This window comes from Pan troglodytes, chromosome 6 (genome assembly GCF_028858775.2).
Source record: "Pan troglodytes isolate AG18354 chromosome 6, NHGRI_mPanTro3-v2.0_pri, whole genome shotgun sequence".
NCBI classification, from domain to species: Eukaryota; Metazoa; Chordata; class Mammalia; order Primates; family Hominidae; genus Pan; species Pan troglodytes.
Window position 1 is genome coordinate 143720496 of NC_072404.2, and position 15724 is coordinate 143736219.

General features: G+C 43.3%; 1 protein-coding gene across 4 annotated transcripts in view; it reads right to left on the minus strand.

Annotated features, from left to right (window-relative positions):
• RBM28 (RNA binding motif protein 28) overlaps positions 1 to 15724 on the minus strand; it is a 64005-nt gene that overhangs the window by 26288 nt on the left and 21993 nt on the right. The window contains exons 14-19 of one of the 4 annotated variants that reach the window (XM_024358032.3): positions 14899 to 15057; positions 11594 to 11743; positions 11296 to 11370; positions 8402 to 8658; positions 6817 to 6916; positions 4422 to 4573 (exon numbers count right to left, since the gene is read on the minus strand). In XM_024358032.3, coding sequence (XP_024213800.1) covers positions 4439 to 4573; positions 6817 to 6916; positions 8402 to 8658; positions 11296 to 11370; positions 11594 to 11743; positions 14899 to 15057 — 876 coding nt within the window. In that variant the 3' untranslated portion in view covers positions 4422 to 4438. Of the gene's footprint in view, positions 1 to 4024; positions 4574 to 6816; positions 6917 to 8401; positions 8659 to 11295; positions 11371 to 11593; positions 11744 to 14898; positions 15058 to 15724 lie in introns of those variants that run through there. The other 3 variants (XM_001152135.6, XM_016958106.4, XM_009454146.5) reach the window with 3 other exon arrangements.

Genomic DNA, 15724 nt, shown 5'->3' on the forward strand with positions numbered 1-15724 from the left:
AAGGACAAGAAATGATTTTCCCTTTATCAAATGTCCAGGGAAGGAGACTGTGGGATGACACTGTGGCAGTGAAGTCTCACATCTGATAAAAGGCAGTGGGCTCTGGGCAGCATGGACAAGTTTAAGAAACACTGGATTTGCCATCTATCAAGATGCTCCATTTGGGGGTGGTCCAAAAGGTCTTTCAGTGACTCAGCAGTTCTCTTCTCAGAATTAGTTCCCAGTCTGTGCCTTCCAATCTTCCCACTATATTCCTTTACCAGCACAAAAACTCATGTACAGCCAATGACCAGTTCAGAATAGATGCCAAAGTAATCAGACTATACCAGTAGCTCACCCCATGTCTGGTCACCAAGTAAGCCATCACAGACTCTGCAAATAATCCTGGAAAGGAAGAGGTACCAGGACAAGAAGGAAAGAACTAAAACAAGGATGTGAATAACTTCTAAACTGGTCAGCCTTGGACAAAAGGAAATCTGGAAATCTCGACTTGGCCTGAGAGAAACCTCATCCTGGCCCTTAAAGTGCCAATTAAGGCTGAGTTGAAAAGGAGTTGGGCATCATCAAACTGCAAACAAACTTAGCTTAGGCACCCACAGTGTGATGATGTGTTTATTTCCATGAAGGAGCAGTCTATGGAGAAGTGCAGGAACTTTCAAAGTTGCATGGGCAGAGCTGCTTCTTATATGACAGAATTGGCAGCTGCCTGTCACTTCACAGTGGGTCACACGAATATGAAGCAGAGAACTGGCTGTGTGGGTCAGCGGGAGAGCTTAAGACTGCAGATTCTGGGGAATCAGCACTCACTGTGACACATGTGATCCTCTGTCTCCTCAGACAACTGAAGGATGATGAGAAGGGGATCTCTGGAGCCTTGACCTTCTGGGCCCCGAATTTCTAGCTAGAAAACCTCTTTTCAAGACAAAAACATACCAAAGTACATTTTGAAGTATTTCGAAGAATGAATCACATGCCCTAACTTTATAATAGAGGAAGGCACAGATCTCATTTTTGTGACAGGTGAAACATAATCCTTGCCACAGGTTAACTCCAGAAGAAGGAACTGTACAGCTGAACAGAGCAGATTCTTAGAAACTACAAACTAACCAACCAACAAACAAATAAGGCAAAGAACAGCTGCACATCATCTTAAGATTCCTTATTTAAAGGTTGTATCTCTAAGCCAGGCTATTATGTAATCAAGCAGGAAAATACTACTAAAACTTGATAGTTTTGACTGGTGGCCTTGTCTTGGATGTTAACAAAAAATTTGCTGTTGTTTTTCAAAATAATAGAGATGGGGGTCTCACTATGTTGGCCAGGTCGGTCTCAAACTCCTGATCTCAAGCAATCCTCCCACCTCCCGAAGTGCTGCAATCATAGGTATGAGACTCTGTGCCCCACCTGTTGTTTTTTAACCAAGCAATCTGTAACTCAACTTTCATGTTAATTCAGAAAACTCCATTTCCTGACACATCAGGCCCTGAAGTGAAGGAGAAGTGAGCACAACTCTCACTGCACTAAAATTCCCAAGGCAAGGAGTCAATGGAGCTGACCAAATAGCCCATGGTAAGGTGTTCCAAAGGAAGACACCATATATAGAATTTGACTATTAAGAAAGGGAAGATTCAACCTCATATAAAGAACTCTTTAAAGAACTGTACAACAGCTCTCCAAGCAAGTGAATGAGGTTTTAACATACTGTTAAGTTGTTAAAAGAAATATTTGGATCTAAGAGAATCTGACAATGTTATCTGAATGAACACCAATTTTGATCTATCTTAAGTGTTAAGATATATTTTTGAATGTTAAAGACATTCGTGTACTAGGGAAAAAAGAGTGGTGAGCAGACGGAGAGGTGGCCAAGGAAAAACAGATCAACTGACTGGCAGGTTATAGCTATTGTGACACTCTTAATAAAGTCCCTTACTTCCTCCACACTGTACAGACCAGGCTGAGAAAGACATGTTGCCAGGCTACCGTAAGAACGTTTGACAGCCCAAGTCATGTCTCGAGGTGAACTTGGAGATAAATCACCTGTCCTTTCGATCTCTCCAAAAGGTCTAAATATTTCCATGGCCTCTCCTTCATCCATTTCTAAACCAAAGGCATTTCAGAGCATTCATGGGTTCCCCAAGATATTGCGATGAAATAACCATGTCTCAACCAGGTGTAGTGGCTCATGCCTGTAATCCCAGCACTTCAGGAGGCTGAGGTGGGCAGATCACAAGGTCAGGAGTTTGAGATCAGCCTGGCCAACATGGTGAAAACCCGTCTCTACTAAAAATACAAAAATTAGCCGGGCATGGTGGTGGCACCTGTAATCCCAGCTACTCGGGAGGCTGAGGCAGGAGAATCGCTTGAACCCAGGAGGCGGAGGTTGCAGTGAGCCAAGATCATGCCATTGCACTCCAGCCTGGGCAACAGAGCAAGACTGTCTCAAAAAAAAAAAAAAAAAAAAAGAAATAACCACATCTCTAGCTCAGCAATGGTTCTGTCAAAGCATTATTTGTAACACTCAACTAGACTAAGCAATCAAGAATTTTGGGCCACGTTCTCAACTTTTTCTGCTAAGTTGTTAAAAGAAATATTTGGATCTAAGAGAATCTGACAATGTTATCTGAATGAATACCAATTTTGATCTATCCTAAGTGTGAAGATATATTTTTGAATGTTAAAGATATTCGTGTACTAGGGAAAAAAGAGTGGTGAGCAGACGGAGAGGTGGCCAAGGAAAAACAGATCAACTGAATACTGTTTCTTCCTTTCCTACCTTATTTTTTTCATTCAACAAAGTATTTATTCAATACTTACTACGTGCCTGGGTCAGTACTAGGTGCTGTGTCTACAGGAGTGAACAAGAGGGATAAAGTCCCTCTCACAAAGCATACATTCTAACTGGAGAGACAAACAATTTCAGATAGAGATTAGTGCTAGAAAGAGACAAATGATTTCAGATAGAAATTAGTGCTAGAAAGAAACAGGGAAGCAGGCCAGGCGTGGTGGCTCACGCCTGTAATACCAGGACTTTGGGAGGTCGAGGTGGGCGGATCACCTGAGGTCAGGAGTTCAAGACCAGCCTAGTCAACATGGTGAAACCCCATCTCTACTAAAAATACAAAATTTAGCCAAGAATGGTGGCGTGCACCTGTAGTCCCAGCTACTTGGGAGGGTGAGGCGGGAAAGTCGCTTGAACCCGGGAGGTGGAGGTTGCAATGAGCTGAGACAGCGCCATTGCACTCCAGCCTGGGCGACAAAGCAAGACTCCGTCTCAAAAAAAAAAAAAAAAAGAAGAAGAAACAGGGAAGCAGATTTCAGTAAGGGGGCAAGATAGAGGGGAGGGGAAGAAAAGCCCTACTTTAGATAGTCTGGGAAGAGCTCCAGGAGGAGGCGACAACTAGTGGAGATCTGAGTGACAAGTAAAAGATGCAAGGGAAAAACTCTCCAGGCAAAGGGAACGGATACAAAGGCTCTGAGGTGGTCAAGAGTCAAGAGATGGAAGGAAGGCCTGTGTAGCCAAAAGTGAATGAAGAAGAGAGTGGATAAAGACAAGCAGAGGTGATAGGGCTGAAGAGCCCAGGGAATCAAATGTTATAGGAAGACAAGATTTCAATCAAAGTGAGATGTCAAACCCCTGGAGTTTTTCAGTAGGTGTGAAGCCATCTTAAGGGGCAGACTTAATGAGGATCAAGTGTCCTCATTAAGGAGGACTTAGAGAGCTAGTGGGTACGATGAAAAAGGAGGTGCTCTATGAGAGAAATGCAGGTCATCGTTAACCAGGCTAGTGTCTTTAGGCCACTGCAGGCCAATTCAACTGGAAATCCCCTCATCTGACAAACACATAAGTGCTGCTCTCTGTCAGGCCCCACCTCCCCCCATTCTTTTCCAAGTGTCTCCGCCTGCAGCGATTAGGTTAGAAAGCATTTCTCTCTGCTCTCGCTTAGTCGGTTCCTGCAGTGTGTAAGACTACAGAGCTGAATTAGGAACGTCAAAGAATGTTCATACATAATAAAGGAGTCACACATATTAGAAATGACATTGTTACTAAAAAGCCACACAATATCTCATTTAGAGAATATGCTTAACAAAATATACATCTTAAAAATTCAGCACTCCAGAATGCTTTTTCAGGTGTTTCCATTTGAGAAATAAAGAATAAAAATTGGTAATAATTATAGACACAACTTCATACAATAATCTGGATAATATGCAAGAAGCATCATGTTGACTTTCAGATATTTCTCTTTGTGGCTAATGAACCACACATCAAAGGATGGACCAAAGTTCAGATGTACACAGTCCAGGGCACCTCCGAGCACAGTGGCAGTGCCCTCGGGGATTTTCTTTCCCTCAGTGAGAGACACGGGGGATGGGGAGGAGCCCAGGAGTGTCACCAGAAAGTACACAACCCAGCTTCTTACCCAGCCTGCTGGCATCATCAACTGTCAAACCATTTGCTCCTCTTTGCAAGAGGTGCTCCTTTAGAAGGTCCCAATAATTTCTGCTTATATTGTTCGACCAGCTGGTTGAAGCGGGTTTCCGTCTTATTTCCCTTAGCTTTTTTCCTAGATACCTACAAATGAAAGGATTAGAAACATAATATAATCGATTTCAAAGACTATATATCACCTTACCCTCAGGCCACCCAAGAGAGAAAGTAAGTGGGACAGAGATCATATCTACCAGAAAGGGGTAGGTTTCTAGAGAGAGACTCTTAGAGAGAAAGGCTCAAACAGAATCATCCACTGGTAAGAAATTAGACCAAGAGTGAGTGCACAGGGAGCAGGGCCTGACTAACCTCCCTGTCTGCTGGGGGCTCAGGGGCCTCTCTTACTCTAGCTCCCAAAGGCTCACTTTAGCCTCAAAGCAGATGAGCCAGCACAGAGTCCGGCCATTCTTGCTTGCCCGTTCCCTCCCCAAGAACACTGCTCATGGGATTTCAGAGATCTCTATAATATAATATGGTATAGGTCAGAAACTTCCCAGACACAGATTTCTTGAGTAGGATGGGAAGCTAATGCTGCTTTTACCCTTAAAGGAAAGAGACTAGGGAAGGGGAGAAGCAAGCTTGACTTCAAGTGTTCAAGAATGTAGGACCACCGTTTTCTACTAAAAGGAACTAAGGCTCCTTGGGAAAATGGCTAATGTCAGGACTGGGGAAGAGGTACCTGAGCTGAGCCTGGGACATCCTGCACTAGAAAGCAAGGATACTACCAGACAAATAGGCCACATCAGAAAGACTCAGAAGCCAACCTGCACGGGGCTTCTGCCAGCCTTACACAGAGTAAGAATAATGACAGTATTTGAAACATATCAAGCATATGAAAACTCAGGATTTCATAATACTAAAAAATGAGCCAGTATGGCAACAGCTCATTACTCTGAAAACTAACAGAGAGAGAAAAAAAAAATCAAGCATTTATCCTGTCTTTCCTACATAAATGATATTTTGTGGTAACCAAATAATTGACAAAGGAAGATTTTTCTTTCTAGAGTTCTAATTAAAAATGCAAAAGGATAGAAGTTTAAATAATCAGCATTCTGTAACCCATAATGAAATAATGGATCTGGTAACACTCATCAATAATTGCTAAGGCCATTACATGAAAGGCTAATTGGGAACTTCATCAATGGAGGGATAAGGCAGATAATCCTCAAATCTACTGATCAATCCCAGAATCACTAAAAATGGGCAACCAGGTAGTATGCGCCTCAGGCGATATAAGGAAACACACACACCACCTATGAAATACTCTCTTCAAGAAAAATGAACTTGAGGCCAAGCACGGTGGCTCATGCCTGTAATCCCAGCACTTTGGGAGGCCGAGGCAGGCGAATCACCTGAGGTCAAGAGTTCAAGGCCAGCCTGGTCAACATGGTGAAACCCCGTCTCTACTAAAATACAAAATTAGCTGGGCATGGTGGCGCATGCCTGTAATCCCAGCTACTCGGGAGGCTACTCCTGGAGGCGGAGGTTGCAGTGAGCCGAGATTGAGCCATTGCACTCCAGCCTAGGCAACAAGAGCAAAACTCCACCTCAAAAAAATTTAAAAAAAAAGAAAACTGAACTTGATCAAGCTACCAGACCGAACTAACTACCAGATGACAGGCAATATGGGGGTGTCACAGACACAAGTTAAATGACACCACAAAGAAGCAAATGGCTAAATTAAAAATGTAACACAAATGACCTGGTTTCGCCAATAAATGAATAGCATGGAAAAAAGGGTGGTAAGGGAGAATGGATATTAGAGAAGAAAAAAATGATTTAAGAAATTAAAAACCCAAGTATAATGTGTGGACTTTGGATCCCGACTCATACTAACCAAGTATAAAAAAATTTTTTTCAGGCAATTTGGCAAATTTTAATATGGATTTAATATATCATTTGTGTAGTAGATGATAAAGGGCTTATTAGTTTCATTAGATATTATAATGGCATAAGGTGTGTGTGTTTAAGGCCTGATCAGTTACAGATGCACTCTGAGGTTTTTCTGAGCAATATGTTTCATTTTCATATGAGACGCATTTACATGTGAAATGGGCTTTGCTTTAATATACTCTAGTGGGGAAAGCATGTTATGGGGAATATGTAAAACAAGGAGACTGCTGAAACACAGGAACAGATACGTGGAGGTTCATTTTACTTTTTTCTCTCCACTTTTATGATTGTATAGCTCAACATTCTCTAAAAAGCTACCGTCCTACACAGAAGTCTTTCTTTTTTTCTTTTTTGCTCAACTAACCAAGGTACAAACATGGCTACGACCTGGCAGAACCATGCCATACCAAAGCTGTGTGTCCTGCAGAACTCACCTGCTCGGACGATAATTGCTGCTTCTCCTGCTTCCACTGGTTTATCTGTGGCTTTGGCTTTTTGGGATGGACGGGCTTCACTTTGCCTTTGTCCCGCAACCTGAAATAACATGGCTGAGTGTCACCTTGAGTCCTTCTTCTAATTTGACACCCCTTGGTTCTCTTTGTACACTGGCCCTTCCCAAGCCCATGATAAGTGAAGTCATTCTAAAAAGGGATACTGCAACAGACCCTCTGAAAGCTCAACATTTGTATACTTAGGACTGCTTGATGCCAGGAGTTTGAGACCAGCCTATGCAACATAGCAATCCCCTGTCTCTACTAAAACAAAATTAAAAAGTCCCAGCTACTCAGGAGGCTGAGGAAGGTGGATTGAGTCCAGGAGTTGAGGTTACAGTGCGCTATGATCATGCCACTGCACTCTAGCCTGGGCAACAGAGCAAGACCCTGTGACATGGTTTGGATCTGTGTCCTTGCCCAAATCTCACGTTGAATTGTAATCCCCAATGTTGAAGGCTGGGCCTGGTGGGAGGTGACTGGATCATGGGGATGACTCCTTCATGAATGGTTTAGCACCATCCCCTCAGTGCTGTTCTCGTGACGGTGAATGAGTTACCACAAGATCTGGTTGTTTAAAACACTCCCCCTTGCTCCTGGCCATGTGATGTGCCAGCTCCCACTTCACCTTCCACTATGATTAAGTTTCCTGAGGCCTCCCTAGAAGATGAGCAGCTGCTGTCACGCTTCCTGTACAGCCTGTGGAACCATGAGCCAATTAAGCCTCTTTTCTTTTCTTTTTTTTTTTTGAGACGGAATCTCACTCTTTCGCCCAGGCCAGAGTGCAGTGGTGCGATCTCGGCTCACTGCAAGCTCCGCCTCCCGGGTTCACGCCATTCTCCTGCCTCAGCCTCCCCAGTAGCTGGGACTACAGGCGCCCGCCACCGCACCCAGCTAATTTTTTGTATTTTTAGTAGAGACGGGGTTTCACCATGTTAACCAGGATGGTCTCGATCTCCTGACCTCGTGACCCACCCGCCTCGGCCTCCCAAAGTGCTGGGATTACAGGCGTGAGCCACCGCGCCCGGCCAAGCCTGTTTTCTTTATAAATTACCCAGTCTCAGGTATTTCTTTATAGCAGTGGAAGAACTGAATAATACACTGTCTCTAAAAATAAAATAAATAAATAAAACCCCATGGATATCTCAAAAACCTTCATTTATTTAACAAATATTTTGTAAAGATTTACTTTTGTAGAGCACTAATCTGCTGTCCCAAACAGAAACTACAACTGAACCTCAAGTATGTGGTCTCAGCTGGCAGAGATGGCCATCTGGACAAGAGGAAGCTCTTCAAAAGAGGAGAAAAGGGGCACAAAAGCCTGCCCTAGGAGGCCCCTCTGCCATTGATCTAAGAGTGACATCTCTGATGGTGTTGAAGACTCGCGTGTTAACGCCGTGTGTGGGAATACATAGCACCAAGCATCCTTTTCAACCAAACAAATGCCACAAAGAGAAAATAACTCAGCAAAAACAAACCCGCTTAGAACCCACCCACTGTTCTATGCTTCTGCCCTCCTGCATCTCACCTGATTTTGGGGCCTCGGTGTGAGGGGAGAGCCAGGACCTTTCTTCTCTTCTTTCCATCAGGCAGCTCCACCTGCTCCACTTCAGCCTTGGTCTGGAACCCGGTCCATGAGGTAGAGCCCGCCTTTCTCTTCTGCTCTGGGGGCACCTTGCTTTGTTCCTCTGTGTGGTGTTGAGCTGCCTTCTGTTGCTGGTCTTTTGCAGGCTCTGGTTGCCCCTTCTGAGGCTCACCAGTTGCAGGCTTGGATCTCATTTTTTGCTGCATAAAACAAGAAAATGCCATCTGGTTTCTGGATGAGCTTTGTTTGCTGCAAATACTCAGCAGAAGATGAGCTTTATGTGAGCTAGATGAAAGAAGAGGAATTCTTCCCCCACACAATTGGAGACTAGAGGAAAGTGAATACATGTAGATCACAAGCCCTGCCACAGTAACAGATGGTTACTGGGTGGGGGGCACAAAATAACCATTCCCCTTCCCAAAACACAGAAATAAGGGAGAGTGCATGCCCAAAATTCAAAAGTCAGTAGGTGGGACAATTATCAAAGGTGTAACCTATGTAGAAGGAGAATACAAGAAGAAAGCAAGCAACAGAAAAGATAATGAAGTAATAAGGGCTGAGAATTTTTCAAAACTAATGACAGTCACTAAACCACAGATCTAGGAACTCAGAGAAGACCAAATAAGATAAATACTAAACAATTTACAACTAGTCATATCATAGACAAACTGCAGAAAATCAAAGATAAAATCTTGAAAGAAGCCAGACAGGGGAAAAATTTTACCTATAGAGGAACAAGGATGAGATTACATCAAATCTCTCTCTCTTTTGTTTTTAATAGGCACCCTCCCATACCAGAGTAGATTGAGAGAGATTTCCAAGACTTCTCTTCAGAAACCATGTAAGCAAGAAGGGAGTGAAGTGAGATATTTAATATTTAAATTTTTAAAAGAAAAAAAATCACCAACCTACAATCCTGTATCCGATAAACTTATCCTTCAAAAGTGAAGGAAAAGACTTACTCAGACAAAAGAAAATGGAGGGAATTTGTTGCCAGTAGACCTGTCTGCAAGAAATACGAAATAAATCTCTTCAGAGAGAAGAAAAATGACATAGGTCAGAAACTGATCGTTTTCAAGAAAGGAAGAACATCAGGAATGGAATAAATAAAGTAAAGACGACAAGAAAAAGATGCTGTGGGAAGGAAGGCATCAAGGAAGTTATAGAAGTATTTGCACTGAAGTGGAAGAAACAGAAGATTCAAGTGAAATTAATGTAATGATAAGTGTGTGTTGTTCTTCCCTTTCACCTTAGAAATCTAGATAGGTACAATGATACAATGAACATTTATTATATGCCTAGTGTGTGCCAGTCTGTTTCCAGGATACAAAAAAATAGTGTCTACCCTTCAGGACTCACAGCCAGGTGGAGATAAGAGATGCATACACAAATAAACCAAAGTAAAAAAAACTACACAGCTTAAGGAAGTTCCTGAAAATCAAGTAAGAGGGCCTTATATCTTTTGAGAGAGGTGGAGGCATGCAACTTGAAAGAGATCATTTGATCTGCATATGCAAAGTGAGTAGAGGCATTTTTACACAGAAAGAACAGTATGAATATAAATCCAGGCAACAAATAAAGTAATTTGGATGTTAAAAAACAAACAAGGCTGGGCTCAGTGACTCACGCCTGTAATCCCAGCACTTTGGGAGGCTGAGGCAGGTGGATCACTTGAAGTCAGGAGTTCGAGACCAGCCTGGCCAACATGGTGAAACCCTGTCTCTACTAAAAAAATACAAAAATTAGCCGGGCATGGTGGTGTGCACCTGTAGTCCCAGCTACTCGGGAGGCTGAGGCAAGAGAATCGCTTGAACCCAGAAGGTGGAGGTTGCAGTGAACTGAGATTGTGCCACTGCACTCCAACCTGAGCGACACAGCAAGACCCCATCTCAAACAGAAAAACAAACAAAACTGGTAGCTTCAGAATCACCTCTGAAACAATGGCTAACAGTAATAAACAATTCTATTATCTGGGGAACAAAGTTGCCTTGAACAATAACCAGATCCCAGATTTTCCAACCTAGGGCCATTGCATTAACCACCAGAATGGCTCGTCTGTTGGTAATCCTCTTGGTATATACCACAAAGACTACAAATGTTTGCTGTATATGCAAGGGAACTTTGCTGTGCAATATCAATGAGAGCTCTAAGAATGACAGAGTCAAGAATAATCTGGCCCTGTATGTCCTGGGGGAAGATGGGTAAGAGAATGAGTACTGACTGCGTGCTGACCATGCAGTATGCTAGACGATGGACATGTATTATCTCATTTAGTCCTCAGCAATCATGTGAGGCAGATGTTGTCCACCCCATTTTACAAACTGAAGTTCAGAGCGGTAATAACTGCCAAGGAACATGCAGCAAAAAGGGCAGAGCCAGAGTATGAGCATGAGTACACGTATTCCTAAAGTCCCTGCTCCACCTTCTATACCACACCAGATTAAAAACAGTACTAAAACTATCAGGCTTCACACTTCCGGAGCCAACTAATAAAAGAAAATATGGAAGAGATAACTGAAATCTACAGGTAATGGGAAACCTTAACCTCAACCATTAATTTTGGCACGTACTATCACCAAACACTGTAAAAAACGGCTGACTGGAAATAACATTGGTCTACTTCCTCTCTCCTTCCTTTCCCTTCTGCTGTAGAGCTATCAGACATGGGCCAGCAGATAAGAAGATGGCCTGGAGAGGCTTAGGGAACTGGGAGTAAAGGGAACTGGGAGCAAAAAAACCTAACTGAGGGGAGAACTACTCTAAGAGAGCAGAAGCACAAATTGAACAAAATAGAAGAGTTTATGTCCTTAAAAATATGGACCATTTAATTTCTGTACCAAGCTGCGCTGGATCCTTAATTCCTTCATTTTAAGTTTTCTTCGATCTTCTAAAGAGAACTCCACTATTGGTCTCTGTCAGAGGGAGACAGAATGCCATTCATTAGACTTCTTAATCTGTGCATGCAATGAGCTGGGTTTTTCCCCTTCACACATCCTCCCCCAACCCACCTTTTTTTTGTCCACTTGCCACTGTTTCCCACCCCTCAAATGTCAGAGGACACCAGGCATAAAGGAGAAGGCTGGTTTCCTGCAAGTGGTCCTAAGGGAACAAGTCTCCCCAGAGGACAAGGCCTACCTTCAGAGGCCCAAAGATTTCTGGATTGTTGTTGATGAGGCGGAGGGCTTTCAGGGCATGCTCGTGCTCTTGGAACTCTGCAAAGGCGTAGCCCAGGGACTGACCCTTCATGTTCCCATGAACTCCTTTGAGGTCTCGCATCACTCTACACTATGAGTAGAGCAAGAAAAAAATCAGTAATTACAGAATGAGAAGACTTGCCTGACATGAACTGCTTTAATAGAGTCAATAAGAAATCAGGCTATTGGGTGGGCATGGTGGTTCATGCCTGTAATCCTAGCACCTTGGGAGGCCGAGACAGGAGGATTGCTTGAGGCCAGGAGTTTGAGACCAGCCTAGGCAACATGGCAAAACCTTGTCTCTACAAAAAATACAAAAAATTAGCCAGTGTGGTGGCACCTCAGCTACTCAAGAGGCTGAAGCAGGAGGATCGCCTGAGCCCGGGGAGGTTGAAGTTGCAGTGAGCCATGATGGCACCACTGCACTCCAGCCTGGGCAACAGAGTGAGACCCTGTCTCAAAAAAAAAAAAAAAAAAAAAAAATCAGGTTATTGAAACATAATCTTCATTTATACCACCATCACAAAAATCACACTGGAATAACACTTATGTGTGTCCATCTTATTAGAATTTACCTACTAAGACCATAAAACAGATTAAAATTGTATTTTCTTGCTTTCTACTAGCTTATAGACATCAACAGAGACCTAAAAAAAAGCACATAAACAAAACTTCCTAAAGAAAATTTATAAAGCGGTTTGGATGTTAAAAAACAAACACAATACAAACACAACTGTTTGCAATACATACAAATGGAGAGGTACATGTTATTTTAAGCATGTAACAAGTTGCTGCCGAGGATGGAGTACTGTCCACAGATCTTACAACTGAAAAAAGCCCTCAGGAAGGAAACTATTGAAGAAGGAAAGGAGGAAGGCCTGATGGCTTTAGATAAGAAAGACATTTCAAGCATAGGAAAAAGTCTCTCCAACATACAGGGTCAGAAATATAGGAAGAAGTTTCAGCTCTCTTTGCTTGCAGCTCAGATCCTCTCTAGTGTGGTTTTCCCTTAAATCCTTAAGCCAGATGTAGTAAACATCTGGGGCACCAAAGTATGGTAGGATTTTTTGAGAAAACTGATCATTTACATGCCATTACTACCAAAGCTGTCGTTCTCATGTAATGGAAACGGCTAAGTATTGGGGACGCATGGATGCCGCATTTAGTTTATGTCCAGTGTCCACTCTGTGCCTAGAACTGTCATACACTGTAAGGGAATCAAGAGAAGCATATAATGAAGATCCTGTTCTCAAGATGCTTACCATCTTACTGAGACACTATACATACAAATAGGAAAGAATTAAGAGGAAAATTCAACATAATGCAAAATATTCTAGAATAAACATAAATTTCTCTAAATTATGACAGGTGTTAAATATGCAGGCACTAAGTATTCGGATGATAGGAGAAATTACACAACTGTCCCTCCCCTATAACCAGTAACACTGAGCAGTTTTACTAACTGTGGTGTCAGATATGTGCTGATATATTCACATTCTCTCAAGTAATCTCCCAAATACCAATCCATACATTTTGAAGAGGTTTTCAGGGATTAGGAAAACAGTTTATGGTGGCGAAACAGAGTAAAGCAGACCCAAAATATTGGCAATGGTACTTTTAAAATAAATATTGACTAAGAGATGACTATGTACCAGGTACTACACCAAGGATTGGGGATAATGAGATAATGCTTGCCTCAAAAACTCAGTCTAGTGGGGAGAAGTGACTGACAGACAGTTTGAGGCCAGGGTAATAGTAACCAGTATGACAGAGATATGCAAGGCCAGGCCCAGTGGTTCACACTTATAATTCCAGCACTGTGGGAGGCCGAAGCAGGGGGATCGTCTGAGCTCAGGAATTTGCGACCAGCCTGGGCAACATGACAAAACCCTGTCTCTACCAAAAACATAAGAAATTAGTCAAGCATGGGCTGGGCGAGGTGGCTCACGCCTGTAATCCCAGCACTTTGGGAGGCTGAGGCAGGCGGATCACTTGAGGTCAAGAGATCGAGACCATCTTGGCAACATGGTGAAACCCCGTCTCCACTAAAAATACAAAAATCAGCTGGGCGTGGTGGTGCATGCCTGTAGTCCCAGCTACTCGGGAAGCTGAGGCAAGAGAATCGCTTGAACCCAGGAGGCGGAGGTTGCATTGAGCCGAGATCATGCCACTGCACTCCAGCTTAACGACAGAGTGAGACTCCGTCTCAAAAAAAAAAAAAAAAAGAAAGAAAGAAATTAGCCAGGCATGGTGGTGTGTAACTATAGGCCCAACTACTTGGGAGGCTGAGGTGGGAGGATTGCTTGAGCTTGGGGGGAGTGGGGGGTGGCGGTTTGCAGTGACCCGAGATGGTGCCACTGCACTCCAGCCAAAGACAGAGCAAGACCACATCTAAAAAAAAAAAAAAAAAGAAAGAAAGGAAGAAAAGAAAAATACGCAAAGGGGAATGTGGAGGCAGAAAAGTTCTGTACTCACACAGAGTCTAACCAAGTTGGTGTGAACCCAGTGTTTTTCTAATTCAACTGCTGAACATCTACATGGCTTCCTGTGTTGACCACAAGGCATAGGGGACTCTGACCACAGGGTAAGAATCTAACTAGGAGTAAAATACTCTTCCAAAAAGCAAAGCAGATTATTTTCTCTGCAAGAAAATTCACATGATAGCACAAAGTATAATGCTAAGCACACAACAGGCATTTAATAAATGCTTGCTAAATTAATTCATGCAGACAGAGACTTCCTTGCATTCTGCTGTAATTCAGTCAGATGTAAAAGACAATTCTTAGAAGAAAAAGAACAAAACCAAGAAACTGCTAAACTCAGCTATGCATACTGACAACATGTCCAGAAGAAAGTCTGTTGATGGCCCGGCACAGTGGCTCACGCCTGTAATCCTAGCACTTTGGGAGGCCAAGGTGGGCAGATCACCTAAGGTCAGGAGTTCGAGACCAGCCTGGCTAACATGGTGAAATCCCTTCTCTACTAAAAATATAAAAATTAGCCAGGCGTGGTGGCGCACGCCTATAGTCCCAGCTATTCAGGGGGCTGAGGCAGGAGAACTGCTTGAGCCCAGGAGGAGGAGGTTGCAGTGAGTCAAGATTGCACCGCTGCACTCCAGCCTGGGCAACAGAGTGAGACTTCGTCTCAAAACAAACAAACAAAATCTGGCACCACAGCCTGAGGGAAATGCTTGATCTGACCCAAGATTAGAATGAAAGTTCCAAAATGGTCAGGGCCACGTCTCACCTCCTTGATGCGCACCCCTTTCTCTCCACTAGTAGCACTCAGCAGCAGCTTTCTGAGCTGTTTGTCATCTACAGCCTTTGGGAGATTGTGCAGGCAGAGCCTGGTTCGGGAGACAAAGATATTCTGGTCCTTGAGTTTCTGATGCTTCAGCAGCTCAAACTGAAAGAACAACCAATGGTTAACAGTACAACCCACTCTTTTTAAGAGGCAGGCTCATAATTCTCCAAAAGGAAAGAATTATGATCCTCATCCCATAACCACACATATAGAAAACGGATGGAAACTGCCCACACCGCAGCTTTACAATGCCTAGTATAGGGAAAGAAAAGTCCAAGGGAACAAGATGGTGGGTGGGTAATAGTAAAATCATAGGCTCTGGAGACCCATCCCTAACTGGAGAAATTACATAAAATTTTAAAGCCACAATTTTTCATCTATAAAACGAAACAGTAGATCAAGGTCTCTGAGCACTGAGGTGAGGCCAAAATGAGATAATATAAGGCTGGCCAAAATGAGATAATATAAGGCTGGGCAGGGTGGCTCATGCCTGTAATCCGAGCACTTTGGGAGGCCAGGGCAGGCAGATCACCCGAGGTCAGGAGTTCAAGATCAGCCTGGCCAACATGGTGAAACCCTGTCTCTACTAAAAATACAAAAATTAGCCAGGCATAGTAGTGCATGCCTGTAATCCCAGCTACTCGGGAGGCTGAAGCAGGAGAATCGCTTGAACCTGGGAGCCGGAGGTTGTGGTGAGCCAAGATCGTGCCATTGCACTCCAGCCTGGGCAGCAAGAGTGAAACTCGGTCAAAAAAAAAAAAAAAAAAAA